The sequence below is a fragment of the Canis aureus genome, chromosome 5 (assembly GCF_053574225.1).
Source record: "Canis aureus isolate CA01 chromosome 5, VMU_Caureus_v.1.0, whole genome shotgun sequence".
NCBI lineage: Eukaryota > Metazoa > Chordata > Mammalia > Carnivora > Canidae > Canis > Canis aureus.
The window spans coordinates 63,835,517-63,850,607 of NC_135615.1; the positions used below are offsets into that span (position 1 = coordinate 63,835,517).

Sequence of the window (15,091 nt, forward strand, 5' to 3'; positions counted from 1 at the left end):
TCAAAGAATCTAATACTTCATTCTAGCTTTTAAATATGTTTTTATGCTATAATGTTTTGCATATATTGAATCTGCTAGGAACTTCAAGATGTTCACTGGTCCCACCATAGCCAGCCATAACTTGTGACCTCTTTATTTCTGGTAAGATGCAATTAGCAGTTGACAGGTTCTAGATACAAGGAATGGTTTGTTTGTTTTGTTTTGTTTTTCTTTCTCTGAGTTTGTTTCTATTCTCTCGCAAGTGGTTATTAAGTTATAGCATCATTAATAGTTTGAAGACTGATGGTTTGTAGTTCTTAATTCATTCTCTTAACCAATTGTAGCAGGTTCAAATTACCTTGCACCAGTTAATTCTTTAAAAAATGCTACTAATAATGCACTATAACTTTGATCCTCTGAGCTAGAACAAAAAAATATGACTCCTTCACCTCACTAGAATATCCTAGATATTGACCTGCTCTCTCCTCAAAATCCAAGTTCTATTTTAAGAAAGGTGGTTAGTGTAGTAGAACATGGCGGCCCTGATTTACATCCAAGTAGTACATTATTTGCTTAGGTCTTGAGAAGTAACACTTGTCTAAGTAAGTGAGCAACATCAATGGAGTTACTAGTACATCTCTATCAGTGTATCTCTGTGCTCATTCTGTAGATAGTCTTTTGTTGTTGTGGTTTGGTTTGGTTTTAAGTGGGCTCCACAGTAGGTGGGGCTTGAACTCAAGACCTTGAGATCAAGACCTGAGCTAAGATCAAGAGTTGGACACTTAACCCACTGAGCCACCCAGGCGCCCCTGTGGATAGTCTTTCAGAGTTGAAGACTGCCAGAAGTGTTCTGATAAATACGTATTAAGATCGTCATAAAAGAAAATAACTCTCCTTATAGTTTAAATAAAAACACTGGGACCTTTTAATATATGCACTGATACTCCTTATATAAAATTTTGTATTACAAACCGTAACAATTTCCATAGAAGCGTTCACTGCACTTGGGAATATACCGATAAGGAAATTAAAAAAGCAAACTACAAATTTAATATTACTTGTTTTATATGTTGTGGCAGAAAGTAAATATGTGTAATGTTCACTTCTGGATTAATGTTGTGTGTGTGCACCACAAAATCGTCAGCATTTTATGAAGCATGTGGATAATGTAAGCGGTTTGAGCTGTTTCGCTAACATATCAATAAAGTGGCAATTTGTTATATAGCCAAATCTAATGTCGCTGATGCTCCAACTAACAACAAAGACAGATGTTGCTAATTAAGTACGCATTAAAAAACTGTTAATACTGATACTCCATTAAAACCATATGATAATGAGACTTAAATCTTTAATCAGAATGATCAGCAAAACTTTATATATGGAAATCTGTGTTTAAGATGTTTTCATTTGAGAAATAAATATTTGGTGTAGCTATGCAGTGTTTTTATGCAAAATCTTTCTTTTTCCCTCCAAGGAGAAATAAAACAGAGGAACAGAATATGAAAATAACTATATTTTGTTTCCTTTTAGCAGACATTCCATACACCAAGCCTCGGGGATGAGGAGTTTGAAATCCCCCCTATCACACCTCCTCCAGAATCAGACCCTGCCTTGGGCATGCCCGATGTTCTTCTGCCCTTTCAAGGCCTCAGCGATCCATTGCCTTCCCAAGGAAGTGAATTCACACCCCAGTTTCCCCCTCAAAGCCTGGATCTTCCTTCCATTACAATCTCAAGAAATCTTGTGGAACAAGATGGTGTGCTTCATAGCAGTGGATTGCATATGGTAGGCACTACATTTATTGCTTGAAAGTGTTTTTTAATCATTTGCACTTCTTATGGTAAAGACCTGAGAATTCGTGGTCCGGAATGGGCTTCTCCCCTATTTACCGATGGATCTGAGGATTGTTCCTCCTCGTGCCATTTAAATGCAGGGAGAAGAGGGTTATGGGTTGGTTGATGACCATCAGCAACCCCGTTGGAGGATGGATGACCCAATAAGATCCTTCTGATTTGAAATAATTTTCAACAAACCTGAATCATTGATTTGGAAGTAGCCAATCTTCTCTTGGCTTTGGTTTAACACAAAGATGTACTTGAGTGGAAAGTTTGCCCAGGAGAGATTTTAGAAATGGAGGCCCTTACTGGGTACCTAGGTCTTTTGCATTTGTTGGATTATAACATAATGTCTATGATACATGATTTGCTCCTACCTCAAATGAAATATCAAACTGTGATACGGAGAAAGGGAAAAAAGAATAATTGCTCCTAGCCAGCAGAGGAAAATAGAGAGTGGGTTATTGTGTGAAATATACCTAATTGTGTTATTTATTGTCATAAACATGGAATAAGGCACTCTAGAGAGCCAAGATCACTAATGCAATAATTTTGGTTCTATTTTTCTTAGTGTGCAATTATAGTCAGCAATCACCAGAGTAAATCTGCTTAAGTATTTTAAAGTCTTCTGCTGGGATTGTTTTTTTTTCCCCCATCATAGTATATAATACATTTGTGTCTATCTAGGTGAGGTATAAGCAGACATCTTAAAACAAGATTAATAGTTTATAGGGCTTTTTTTTTTAACCCTGATAAAATGAAACAGATGTGTTGGTATAACAAAAAACAAATCCTATTGCTTGTTTACATATTTCTCTGCACATTAGGACCATGCCAGTGATGTTTATTGGTTTCATTGTTAATTCCCCAGATAACAACAGATGATTGCAAAATATGTAGTGGATTAGCGGTGCAAAGATTCAGCGTGCTCTCTGAAATATAAGATTACTTTCCCAAATAGGATTGTGGCAACATAATTTTCTTTGCTTGTGATCTTTTGTGTTGGAGCTGAACATCAGGGATTTTATTTTTACTTTTTTTTTTTTTGTCAGAAAAGAATGCAGTGAACAGTCGGGAAATGGTCATTAAGTATTCATAAATGTTCCTCACCATCACAAATAATTGTTTCCTGTGGACTTTCTTACATTTTTGTCCCTTTGACACTGGAATGAAGGGTTCTGTCCTCTGTTTCTCCAAGTCAGGCTTGCAGCGTTGTGCCTAGAAAAGCATAAAAATAAAAAGGATATTTAGTCACCAGGGGAGTTTATCAGGGTTCACCATTATTCATAGATGCTCAGCGAGCTCATTGAAGTTGCAGAAATAGTTAAAAGACCATATAATGCATGCTAAAATGTGTATTTTATTAAATTGGTAAATATTTATTAATAATATAAGAATCTGCCTTTAAATTAAACATCTGATGAATTACCTTGCCTTAAAGCTATAAAACTGTTATTGCTGCTATAAAAAAGTGTAAAGGAGGCATTTTGACTATGAAATTTCATTTCATGGTCAATTGAATTTACTATATTGGAAAGAACTAAAGATGGAATCATAAAATAATTATGATATTCACATACACTTAACAATGCTTTCACGGACTGGCCTTGGGAGAGAGGACTCAATTTTTAATGCTTCTTTTGTAATGTATTGCTAATCACTAAAGCAGTTGAATTATTTCATTGATTTTTAAAAGTATAAGTGCTTTAGCTAAGTGCAGGCTGTTGTCATGGTATTTACGTGGACCTCATCACATTTATTGGGTGCCTTTCTGAAGTTTTGCTGAACCTGAGTGATATTTATTTTGGCTTGAAACAAACTAATCTTGTTGAAAATCCTAGTAGAATTTCACCTTGAAGAAATGTCATGGGATTTTAAATCACAAATGTTAGAAAAAATAAAATGTACTTGGACAGAATTATGATGAATACAATGTGTCGTTGGCTTTGTTCTATGTACTACCTGACATGTTCACCTATAAACTTGAATTCAGAATCGCCAGAGGCATGGTTAAAAATAGGCTATGTCAAGGTTCTTCTATATCTCCCTCCGGGTACCGAGTTGGCTGGCTACATCATAATACTCCACAGCAGCTCCTCGGAGATTTCCCTCAGGAAAGTCACCAGAAAAATAATAAATAATACTTTATACATCATGCATTCAGCTTCCCAGTGTGCATTGGACATTTCAGACCTTATGCAAGTAAGAAGTTTTATTATCCAAATGAATATGGCTGTCTGTTAAGGATTGCTGTGGTGAATTAAGACTATCCTAGAAGGAGAAAAGCCAGCTTGTTTATGTTGTATTGAACCAGCTTTTCTTCAGAGCTTCATTGGTTTTCCTTTGGAAAGACTGACAATTTTGTCACATTACCGATTAGCTGCATTTTTGTTGGCAACAAGCACAACCGTGTTTAACTTCCTTAAATTTATGCCACTATATTTAAAAACAGAGAGCAGGAACAAAAAGGACAGGTTAAAAAGAGTCCGATGATTAGCATTCACATCTCAAAATATGCAAATAATGCCCTCGTAGTCAAAAGCAAATTGTTGAAAAATTGAATGTCGAGGCATTTGTGACTTCAAAGAACAACCTTGATTTGTGTGTGCTGGATGTGTATATTTTAAAACAAGATGCGACTGGCCAGTCCAAACCAGCAGTATATTTGGGTTAAAAAATCTTTACCTCTAATCATTATTGTCAGTTCAGATGCTCATCTGGAAATTAGTTTAATCTCCAAATGATTGCGATTCTAAAAATCTACTACATGCGCTCCAAAGGGTTTGGGGTGTGTGTGCGCGTGTGCGTGTGTGTGTGTGTGTTTTAACACCTCTCTATAATCTGCCCAGCCTGCTGAGTAGCATTGACATCAGTAGTACATCAATTTCAGAAAGTGGATTATTTTTACTAGACAGCTATTGTGACATATTGGGTCAGTCATAAATGAAAGATATTCATGCAAGCATGCAATACTTGTAATGAAGTCTCACTCTGACCTTCTGTATGATTGATTCTGTAATTTAGTTTTCTGAGGCAGTGCCTGAAATGAAATGAAATCATGTTGAACAAGTTTTGAATACCCACAGTGCACCAGGAGAAGAAAAATCTGCAGCCCTAGAGGCTTGAGAGAGCAGCTGAACGATTTATCTCTGTGCTATTATAGCCTTTGCCAGCGTTCAACATTTCTTTTTTTTTTTTTTTTTCTTATTTGGCTTAAGTACTTAATTCTGCAGGTAGCTGTAAATGGGAAAATAAAATGCTGTTCAGATTTAAAATGACAGGACAGGAGTATGTGCAGGGGACTGATAAAATATCTTGAATAGAACTGACCTTTCATGTAGCTGAAAGTTACTGGGGGATTCATCCTCATAATTACCATATAGATTATTTTTATTTCTTTCCTGCAATGAAACATTTCAGAGAGCAGTAGTGCTGATTGAATGAAAATTGAACTTGTTAACATTCTTTTCAGCTTAGCCTGTTGTACATAACAGAAGGTTAGCTTTGATGAATTTCAAAATTCTCTTTGATATCCAAGAAACAGACAGTAAAATAATTGTCTCTAGTCTGATATTTTGTATGCCCCCCAAAAGAGAATTTATAAAACACACTGATAATTCACATACTTTTTCTTCATACATTATATTTCATGTTTAGAGGACTGACATTTTTCTGTTTGATATTGCTTTGGATTTAATTGTGATACCACATATTTATAGAAAATGAATGCTACTCTGGTTGCTCTGGTAATATCAAACATGGTGTTAGGAAATTGAAAAGGCAGGAAGTAAGGGAGGCATATTTGAGTGTGGAAGTTTCTGTACCAGTTAAAGAGAAAGAAAAGGAGAGATAAAAGTCCTATAGAAGACATGCATGCAGAGAAGAAAATTAAAAGCTTTTAAAATATTCATAAGACTCTTAAGTCACACTCTGGACAGATATCACTTTTAACCAGAGAAATGGGAATATAGCAGAATAATACATCGAAAACTACCGGGCTTATTTTCAAAGTTTTTCTCACAGTCATTTGTTATGGCTTTGTTTTCAAAGTTGAATTATTTTCGTTTTCACAAAACAACTTTCATGCCATTTTTATACTTAAAAAAAATCTTACATTTAGAGAAATAGCAGACTTTCAATTAATACATTGTTTTAGCAATGTTGCTTAATGTGTTACAGATAAAACAGTTATTTCATGGATCATTAATGTGTTTAATGCGTGGAACGTTCTATTAAAACAAGCCCTTATTATTGTTATGAACATGTTCATTGCCATTGTCAATAGAGTCTGCAGAGCTACATTCCACAGGACAATTGCCACATAGCCATTGGAGGTACCAACAGTCTCATACAAATTGAATGATTACTTCAGTTAGATTTATTTTTGGTCACAGTATGGTAAAAAAAAAAAATATTTTTATTCTGAGTTAACAGTAGAAAAGACACAAGTTACATAAGCAAAACACCCACTTTGGGTGGAACGGGACCCATATGTTTCAAGTCCAAATCATAAAATTGAAATGGTATGAACCTTTACCAAATATTTGCTGAGACCAATAACGTGTCGTACGTTGTTCTTAACAGGTAGAGAGTGTTTATATATACTGTTTACAAAGTTGCTTTCATGAATACCAGTGTCTCTTCCATGTCATACAAAAACTCGGAGGCTGATGACTGCTTTAGAGATGTTTATTGTCCACTGTCACTTTTAATTTAGCAGTTACTACACCTGGACAATTGCATACCCAAAACACACAGGCCGCAGACATTTTTATGAGCTGCCTTTTCTTGTAGAGCAAAGAGCTTTCCTTGTACCATGTGTAGCTTAAATAAGTATTCTTTCTTCTCGATCTGTAAATACCTATTCATCCTGAACATATGAGTGCTGTGTTTAAGGCTGAGTTGGTGTTAGGGTCATCTATTAAAAGGGGAGCATGTTTTAGACTTCTGTTAAACCCAATGAGCTTTGTGTGAAGTGTGACATGTGATCACTTGCTTGATTTATAACATTCAAGGAAAAGTGGAGTTAGAAAGTTATGATTTCCCCGTATCTTGTTTTTGACATAGATCATCTGTAGTTACCTACTATCTGGTGATACCATTAGCACTTCCTAGGGTGTCAGGGACAGTAGAGATACCATATTACGTCCTTCGGATTGTCAAATGAAACTGGCTTGAGGCTCATTTTTTTTAGAGGGGTGAGCATTACATCTGTGCTCTTGCCCCATTTCCTTTTATTCATGTCACCTGTTGCTCTTTGAAATGGCCTTCTTTGCTCTTACACAACCTGTCCCCTCCTCTGGCCTGTCTCAGGGGATGCTGTCAGGCTCACGCCTAGAACAGCACCTGGGATGGAATATACTAGGCTCTCAATAAATATTTTATTTGTTGAACATACGAATAAATGAAAGAATGTGTATTTGCCGTTAAGAACATACCTTGACTACTAACTAAAAATGAGGAAGAAGGGGTTTGAAGTATAAACAGCTGTAAAAAATGGAATTCGTCTTTTCACTTTTCATTGAGGCTTGAATAAAATAAGCATGGAGCTGACTCCTTGGTAAAACGAAGGAGTTACAGGGTCTTATGAGGGAAATACCATTAAGTGTTTTATGGTAAACTCTTGGAAATTTTATTTTGCTAAGAAACTATTAATTAACTTTTGGGAAGACTGTTTTTCACAAAACAGTCATGTGTAGGTATGTTTGATTATAACCCTGAGAGTAGCTATTAAGTAAAAATTATCTATTTCAGTGCAGATATTTTGATGAAGTTAAAGTTTGTGGTATGTAGGTCTATAATTATCATTGGTATGCATTTGTCCTAACTGTTTGTTTCAGGGTTTAGTGCGGTTAGGAATACCCTAGCTGTGCATGACAGTTGATTATTGTTCACTTGGAGACAAAATTTTAACGTTGCTATAGGACGTAGATTAAATAATTGAGCATAAAATTACCGACCTGAATTTCATACTTGTAGTTCTCTGATCTTTATTAATACAAAGCAGTTTTTATTACTGATAATTGTTTAATTGCTCAATTTCTCAAGAAATGTTGATTAAAAACACCCCAGTGCAAATGTGTTTAGTCACACTCGCTAATATATTTGGATTATTTGCTTCTTAATTAGATGCTATCCTCTATTATGAAAACCTACCATTGGATCGTTATGGAGAATAATCATTTATAAACGTGCACGGAAGGTGCATATTAGATGTTTAAAAATCCTTTATGGTAAAATCAGCCCAGATGGAAGTAAGTACCACTGTCATAAGAAAAAAGAAGTAAAATACGATAATAATGTGCCATATCTCAAATAAGATGTCAATTGGAAAGCCTCTCTCTCACATTTGCAAAAGAAACCAAGACCCAGTACTCAACAATGCCATTATGTACTACTAAGCATGCAGCACAAAGATATTATAATAAGTGCCACGGGTGGGAGGGAGGGCAGTCCTAGTCATGTACTGAGAAGATGTCATAGAAGACCGGTCTCTTGCTCCAGGCCTGATAGAATGAGTGAAAACAGATTATAATATGTAGAGGAGGTTGAAATTTGTTGCCTAAGAAAGTGAGAGCAAACTGCCCATTTCCCACCAGACACCCCCTCCCGGAATCCCCACATATCTTTATATGAAGCATGGCCGAGGTGGTACCCCATTGTGATTTACACAGTGGGGACATTTTTCACCTTGCCAATTTCTTTCAATCTTGATTAAGTCCAGGAGAAAGTCTCAGTTTGGGGCTAATAAGTCTTTCACACCTCTTTTATCCTTTTTAAATAAGAGAAAGCAGAGGTCTGGCTCAGAGCCTTAGGCAGGCCCCATATTTAGACAGACTACAACAGTGTTGTTTCCTTTTCTTGGTCTTTATTTGGCATTCTGTTGATCCAGGTGTCCCCTGTTTTTAATTTGTGCTAGTGATCCAAAGTTTCCTTTTTAGCATAAAATTATTCAGATTTTAATAGTTTACTCAAATGCTTAATGTTCAGTGATAGACTGGATTTCAGGCAATTGAAGAAAATGAAGGACTGCTATCAGAAATATCCATTCCATGGTTTCCTTTTTTAAAACAAAGACAAAGGGGCTCTTTTATTAGGTGGAGAGAGAAGCTGGCCTCAGGTGAGCACTCTTCACAGCAAGACCTACACAAACCATTAAGGCTTTGTTGAATTGTACTGATAGGCAAAGACAAGGCAGTGCGCATCCTGTTATTTTGTGAAGTCCATGGCCTGCCCATTTAGAAAGACTTGGGTACTCTTCAAAACGTAGGTTAGTGTTAGGGTACGGATTTATATTTATATCGTTTATATTATAATCCAATTGTCCTGCCATTGATTTAGATGAGTTGCCCTTGAGGTGTGATCAGTTAAGATCTATTGGAATAAATAACCCCACTAGATAGGTACCCAGCCTTTATAGCTACTGTGACATCCTTCTACACTGTGAATAGAATGCAGACTTCCTAGGATAGAATACAAGACTTGTCATTTTATGGCCATTCCTTGCATCTCCAGCTTCCTAACCAGACTTGCTTTTCCTGGCCTGGTAACACTGCCCTTTCCTTTATTTACTCGTGTGCCAGGCCTTTGCACATATTCTCTGCCTTGGATGCTCTTCCCTCTTTTCTAACTTAATAGCTTTTAGTCTCCTTTTATACCTCAGCTCTAGTGGGTTACCTCCTCAGGAAGCTTTCCCTGATTACCCCACCTTGCACAATTCAGCTCATTCCCACTTCTCCCATCCACTCCATTTCATTTATCCTCTCATCTATACCGACATCCTTTCCATTTCTCAGGCATGCCAAGCTCTCTTCCACCTCAGACTTTGCACATGCTGTTTCCTCTGCCTGGAACACGATTTCCTTCCCTTCCTTTTCTTGTTGGCTCCTCCGCATCCTCCACAATCCATCTTCCTAAGATGTTTTCCATTATATTTGTCTAATAAGGTCATTCTCAAATGAGGGGGATTTTACCCTCCACCCCCAGTGGACATTCGCCAATGTCTAGAGACATTTTGCTTGTCACAACCAGGTTGGGGAGGGGAGGTTCCTGGCATCTAGTGTGGCAGAAGCTAGAGATGCTGCTAAGCAGTCAACAATGCACAAGATACTCCTCTCTCAACAGAGAATTATCCAGACCACAGTGTCAATCCTGCTGAGGTTGGGAAACTCTTACCTAATAACATCAGAGGACAGAATGAGGCCAAAAAGGGACCATGAGTTTTTCCCAAAGGATGAACAGTTTAGGAAATGATACAAGTAAACTCTAGGTATAAAATATAATTGTGAAAGCTACCAGTGTTCAGCTCTTATGTTGGATATAATCATGGCAATCTGTTATAACCCACTAGTTGCTTTGATCATTGGTAACTCTTTTAAGACTGAATTTTAATAAGTGAGAGGTAATGATTTTCAAAAATGCATTAAATTTCCTAGGGCTTTATCTATGACTCTATATTTCCTTATGGTGTCGTGACTACTGGGAGAAATTGCAAGCTATTTTTGAGGAGTATATATGAATTATTCTTGCCTACGCTTTGTCAGAGTAAATTTATTAGTCCATTCTAAATTAGGTTTAATTTGGGTAATGTCGAAAGAATCATGTGCTAGTTTTCTAGTTTTTAAGGATTTGAGCATTGGTATATTCCTTTCTCTGGCTTGGCACATAGCAGGTGCTCAGTAAATACTTTTAAACTGAGTTAACATCTTTCTTTAAGTGGGAGTCCTAAGATCAAAGTAAGTGTCTTTCAAAGGTTACCTTTTGTATGGAAAATGATTAGAGCTGTTAAGAATCACCAACTTCACCAAAGTGAGTTGTTAATAATTGGCAGCCCTAAAGGAACTTGAATTTGTAAAGAGTCCCTTTTACCATTAATCTTCTACTGTAATCCTCACACATAGGAAGTTTTTATGGGCTAGCTGGAGACCATGGCAAATGCTAACACATTTTGATGCATCAATTATGTGGTTCAGGAGTTACTTGAAAATACTTGTGAGATCTTTGGTCTATTGTCCTATAGGAGATAAGAAAGATGGGGCCAGCTTGATTGCAGATGTGAAGGCTATGTGTGGATGGCTCGAAGTTTGGAGATGGCCTAGGCCCCACCACCAGTATGCTTCAGGAATGGTCTTCACTCTGTCCCCACTTCAGAAAATCCCCATTAGTTCTCTCTCTTTTTTAAGTGAAGTGTTATGAGCACTCTTGATTTATAAAGTAAATGAATACAGAGTGCTTTCACTGAAGGGGGGCGGGGGTGATGGTGGTAGAGAGCCCGGGGCCCTATTCATCTCTCTCTGTCAACATTTGCCTTCACTGTTGGGCCATGGCTCCCTAGAGCATAGTTTTCCCATCAAACTAGCTCTGTGGCATTGCAGGTAGAATTTACAGAGCTGATGAAGCCAAGAAAACTTACTTCTTGGCCTTTTGTTTGACCATGAGCTCCATCTGGAATGCTGTAGATGGGATAAGTCAAACAACTATCTGTATGTGCTGATTTTCATAGGTATTGGAGCAAAGCAACTTCTGTGTTAATGAGAAAGTTGTGTAAATCAGATCATCCTATTTCATGGTCATGCCAGTCAATTTATTCTTTTACAGTCAGAATTAAAATACTTAATTCAAATGGACTTTGGAGTTTCCTTCTAAATACTTAAAACATCCAGATTTAAATAAGTCTGAAAGGACTTTTAAAATGTATTCTGAAGAACATAGATGGAGTGTAGAATTAAAAATAAGATAGCTGGGATCCCTGGGTGGCGCAGCTGTTTGGCGCCTGCCTTTGGCCCAGGGCGCGATCCTGGAGACCCAGGATCGAATCCCACGTTGGGCTCCAGGTGCATGGGGCCTGCTTCTCCCTCTGCCTATGTCTCTGCCTCTCTCTCTCTCTCTCTCTGTGTGACTATCATAAATAAATAAAAAATTAAAAAAATATATTAAAAAAAAAGATAGCTTAAGGGGGGCAGCCCAGGTGGCTCGGTGGTGTAGCACCTGCCTTCAGCCCAGGGCGTGATCCTGGAGACCCGGGATCAAGTCCCACATCAGGCTCCCTGCATGGAGTCTGCTTCTCCCTCTGCCTCTCTCTCTCTCTCTCTCTCTCTCTCTCTGTCTCTCATGAATAAATAAATAAAATCTTACAAAAAAAAAAAAAAGATAGCTTAAGGGGCACCTGGCTGGCTCAGTCAGTAGAGCACATGACTCTTCAATTCAGGGTCGTGAGTTCAAGCTCCACGTTGGGAATGGAGCCCACTTAAAAAATAATAACACAACTTAGAAAAAATAAAAAGAAGAAGATAGCTTAATTTCCAGCAGTTGGAGGGTGGAAGTGATGTAAGCAAACAATGGTGGAACTTAAAAAGAACATGGAAGAGTAGACAGCTCAAATTTTTGAGGAGAAAAGGCTAAATGAGTGGTAGAATGCTAATCAAAAAAAAAAAAAATAGAACAAACTGATAACATAAAACCCACTTCTGTGATACAAGTTTGCAGAGGGACACCTGCCAATAGAATGTGATATTTTAGGAACATTGGAAGAGGATATGGTTATTGTCAGCGAGACAAGAAAGAGTGGGAGTGTTCTGGTACATGTGACACATTTCCTCAGGGATGCCACAGCAATTTAATAACTCAAATTATTAAGAAATTGGATGTTTATATATTTAAGATGAAACCCTAGCAATTAGATACATGATTTTAACTACTCATTGGTCTTCTTAGCTTTTCCTGACTAAAGTGTGTTTTTTATTCATTTTGTGTTTTTATAAATGGAAACATTTAAGATGCTCTCCTCTTTGCCCTTCCAGTTCTACCCCTTATAATGTAACCACTGTTAAAAGTTTAGATACTCCTTTTTTTAAAAAAGAGGGGGTTAGGGCAGCCCGGTGGCTCAGCGGTTTAGCGTCTGCCTTAGACCCAGGGCCTGACCCTGGAGACCTGGGATCGAGTCCTGCATCGGGCTCCCTGCATGGAGCCTTCTTCTCCCCCTGCCTGTGTCTCTCCCTCTCTCTCTATTTCTCATGAATAAATAAATAAAATCTTTTAAAAATTAAAAGAGGGGGCTATGCTCTGTAATTACTTTACAATTTGTTTTTTCAATTATGGTATCTTGGCTATCACACTAGGTTACTAGTTCTCAGGTGGAAAATTTTTGTCCCTCAAGGAACAATGCGTGAAAGGTATTTTTGATTGTCATGACTGCTGGGGTGTGGGAAGTTGCTGTTGGCATCTGGTAGAGGCCAGGGTTGCTGTAAACCTCCTACAATGCAAAGGACAGCCCTACAACAGAGAATTATCTGGTTCAAAATGTCAATAGAGCCAAGATTGGAAACTCTGTTCTAAGTCAATACACATAAATCTAATTCATTATTTTAAAATGCTACATAATACTTTGTAGGACAGTAGGTCATAATTTATTCAACTAGTTTCCTATTGATAGCTAGGGCTTCTTATTTAGCGGCATTTATATATTTAATATTAAGAAACCAAATGCTCCATTTTAGATATTTACAACTCATTTGTTTCTTTAAAGAGCAAAAATATATCTTATCAGAAAGACTCAAAAAGAAGAACACTTAAAAATTTTTAGGCTTGTGTATAAAATTAGATTCTGGGTCGCTGTGAGTCAAGAGAATTTGGTTTCAGTAAAAATCACAGACTCACACTAAATGACAAGTCTTAAAGTAAGTTGTTTAAAAGCGTGTCTTCATTTTTTGATTCTTTGGAATTAAAACAAGAAAGGCAACAACTCTAAAGTCTTTATATGACTGCCAAAAACAGAAGGCCACTTTTGAAAGGGACTATAGTAACTTTCAGAGAAGCCCATTCTGATGATCACTACCTCCTCCTTATACATATTTTTAAAAATCCATTAATCCATTAAATCATGGTGGGTTGAACGAAAGAAAACAAAGCAGGTTTAAGAAGAAGAAAGTGATATCCAATCCTAAAGACATTGAATGACTTCCAGATGCTACTGACAATGTAATTCAGAATTGGAATGACCCTCTGGTTAACCGCAGAGGGTCTTAGAAAAAGGGTGCCCTGAAGCAAACAGATGTTGGCTCTGTGCCTCCCTAAGCCCATCCTCTGTACATGGTCAGATGCACTTCTGGAAGGATAAAATAAAGAACGGATTCGCCTTCCCTCACAGAGCTGGGTAAAGGGGAATGGAACCAGAATGTGTGTGTAAGAAGGATGAGGACCCACTGGTGAGCCAGAAAGGACTGAACCTCTGCTTCAGCCGTTTCTTCCTGGTCCGTTTCCTCAATAAGCAAGAAGAGTTGGAAGTTTTCTTTCTTTGCCAATAGTCTTTTATTATTATTATTATTTTTAAGTCATCTGCGGACAGTTCCAGAGCAAAATAGCTAGGCTGGATAATTTGGGTTTTGTGTTTTTGACTTTCAGTTTTGGGGCACAAGTCCTTATAGTTCATGAATAGGACCATCATCCTGGAGACCTATCTAAGGAACTAATGCTAACATTTTCAGCTTGTTGATATTTGGGAAAACTAAGAGTTTCTCACCCCACCCTTGTTGTCTGTTGCCTTTTTAGGACCAGAGCCACACACAAGTGCCCCAGTATCGTCAGGATCACTCCTTGATCATGAGGTCCATCGTCCATATGACTGATGCTGCTCGCTCTGGAATCATGCCTCCCACTCAGCTCACCACCATCAACCAGTCTCAGCTCAGTGCCCAGTTGGGGTTGAATTTGGGAGGTGCCAGTATGCCACACACGTCTCCTTCACCACCAGCAAGCAAATCGGCAACCCCATCCCCTTCCAGCTCCATCAATGAAGAGGATGCTGATGAATCCAACAGAGTAAGTTGACTGCCTTAGTTATATCACCTACTGGAGAATTTGGAATCACCCCATGCTGTGTCTTTGAATTTCACTCATGGTATTATCTTCTTTCTCTTTGTGGATTTGGCTATCATTTAAATTCATGATGGTTTAATTTTTTTCTTCACTCTTTTACTTACTCATTTTCTGTTGAAAGGTATATTCCACTGGACATTGGGAGATCTGGCTTCTTCTACTGGTTGCAAGGCTTTGAACATGTCACTTAACTCTTGTAGGCATGATTTTCCTGTTCTGTGAAGGGAGAGTTTACACTAGATCCCCCAGGAATTCTGAAGTGCTCTGCTTCTAAGTTAATGTTCGTGTGGATAAGTTTCATCCAGTTAGTTGGCCGAGTCACTGTCATATTGACAGCCTTGCACCTTCTATGATGTGTATCACTTAGTAAGTTCTCATCATTCCACATCTCTGCTTTTGTCGCG

The 15,091-nt window shown here is 37.7% G+C and overlaps 1 protein-coding gene across 8 annotated transcripts in view; it reads left to right on the forward strand.

The window, feature by feature from the left end:
• The window catches only part of TOX3 (TOX high mobility group box family member 3), a 105,844-nt gene that overhangs the window by 78,670 nt on the left and 12,083 nt on the right, over nucleotides 1-15,091 (forward strand). For 4 of the 8 annotated variants that reach the window (XM_077898447.1, XM_077898445.1, XM_077898441.1 and 1 more), the window contains exons 3-4: nucleotides 1,510-1,764; nucleotides 14,361-14,630. In XM_077898447.1, coding sequence (XP_077754573.1) covers nucleotides 1,510-1,764; nucleotides 14,361-14,630 — 525 coding nt within the window. The remainder of the gene's footprint in view (nucleotides 1-1,509; nucleotides 1,765-14,360; nucleotides 14,631-15,091) is intronic. The other 4 variants (XM_077898448.1, XM_077898443.1, XM_077898446.1 and 1 more) reach the window with 1 other exon arrangement.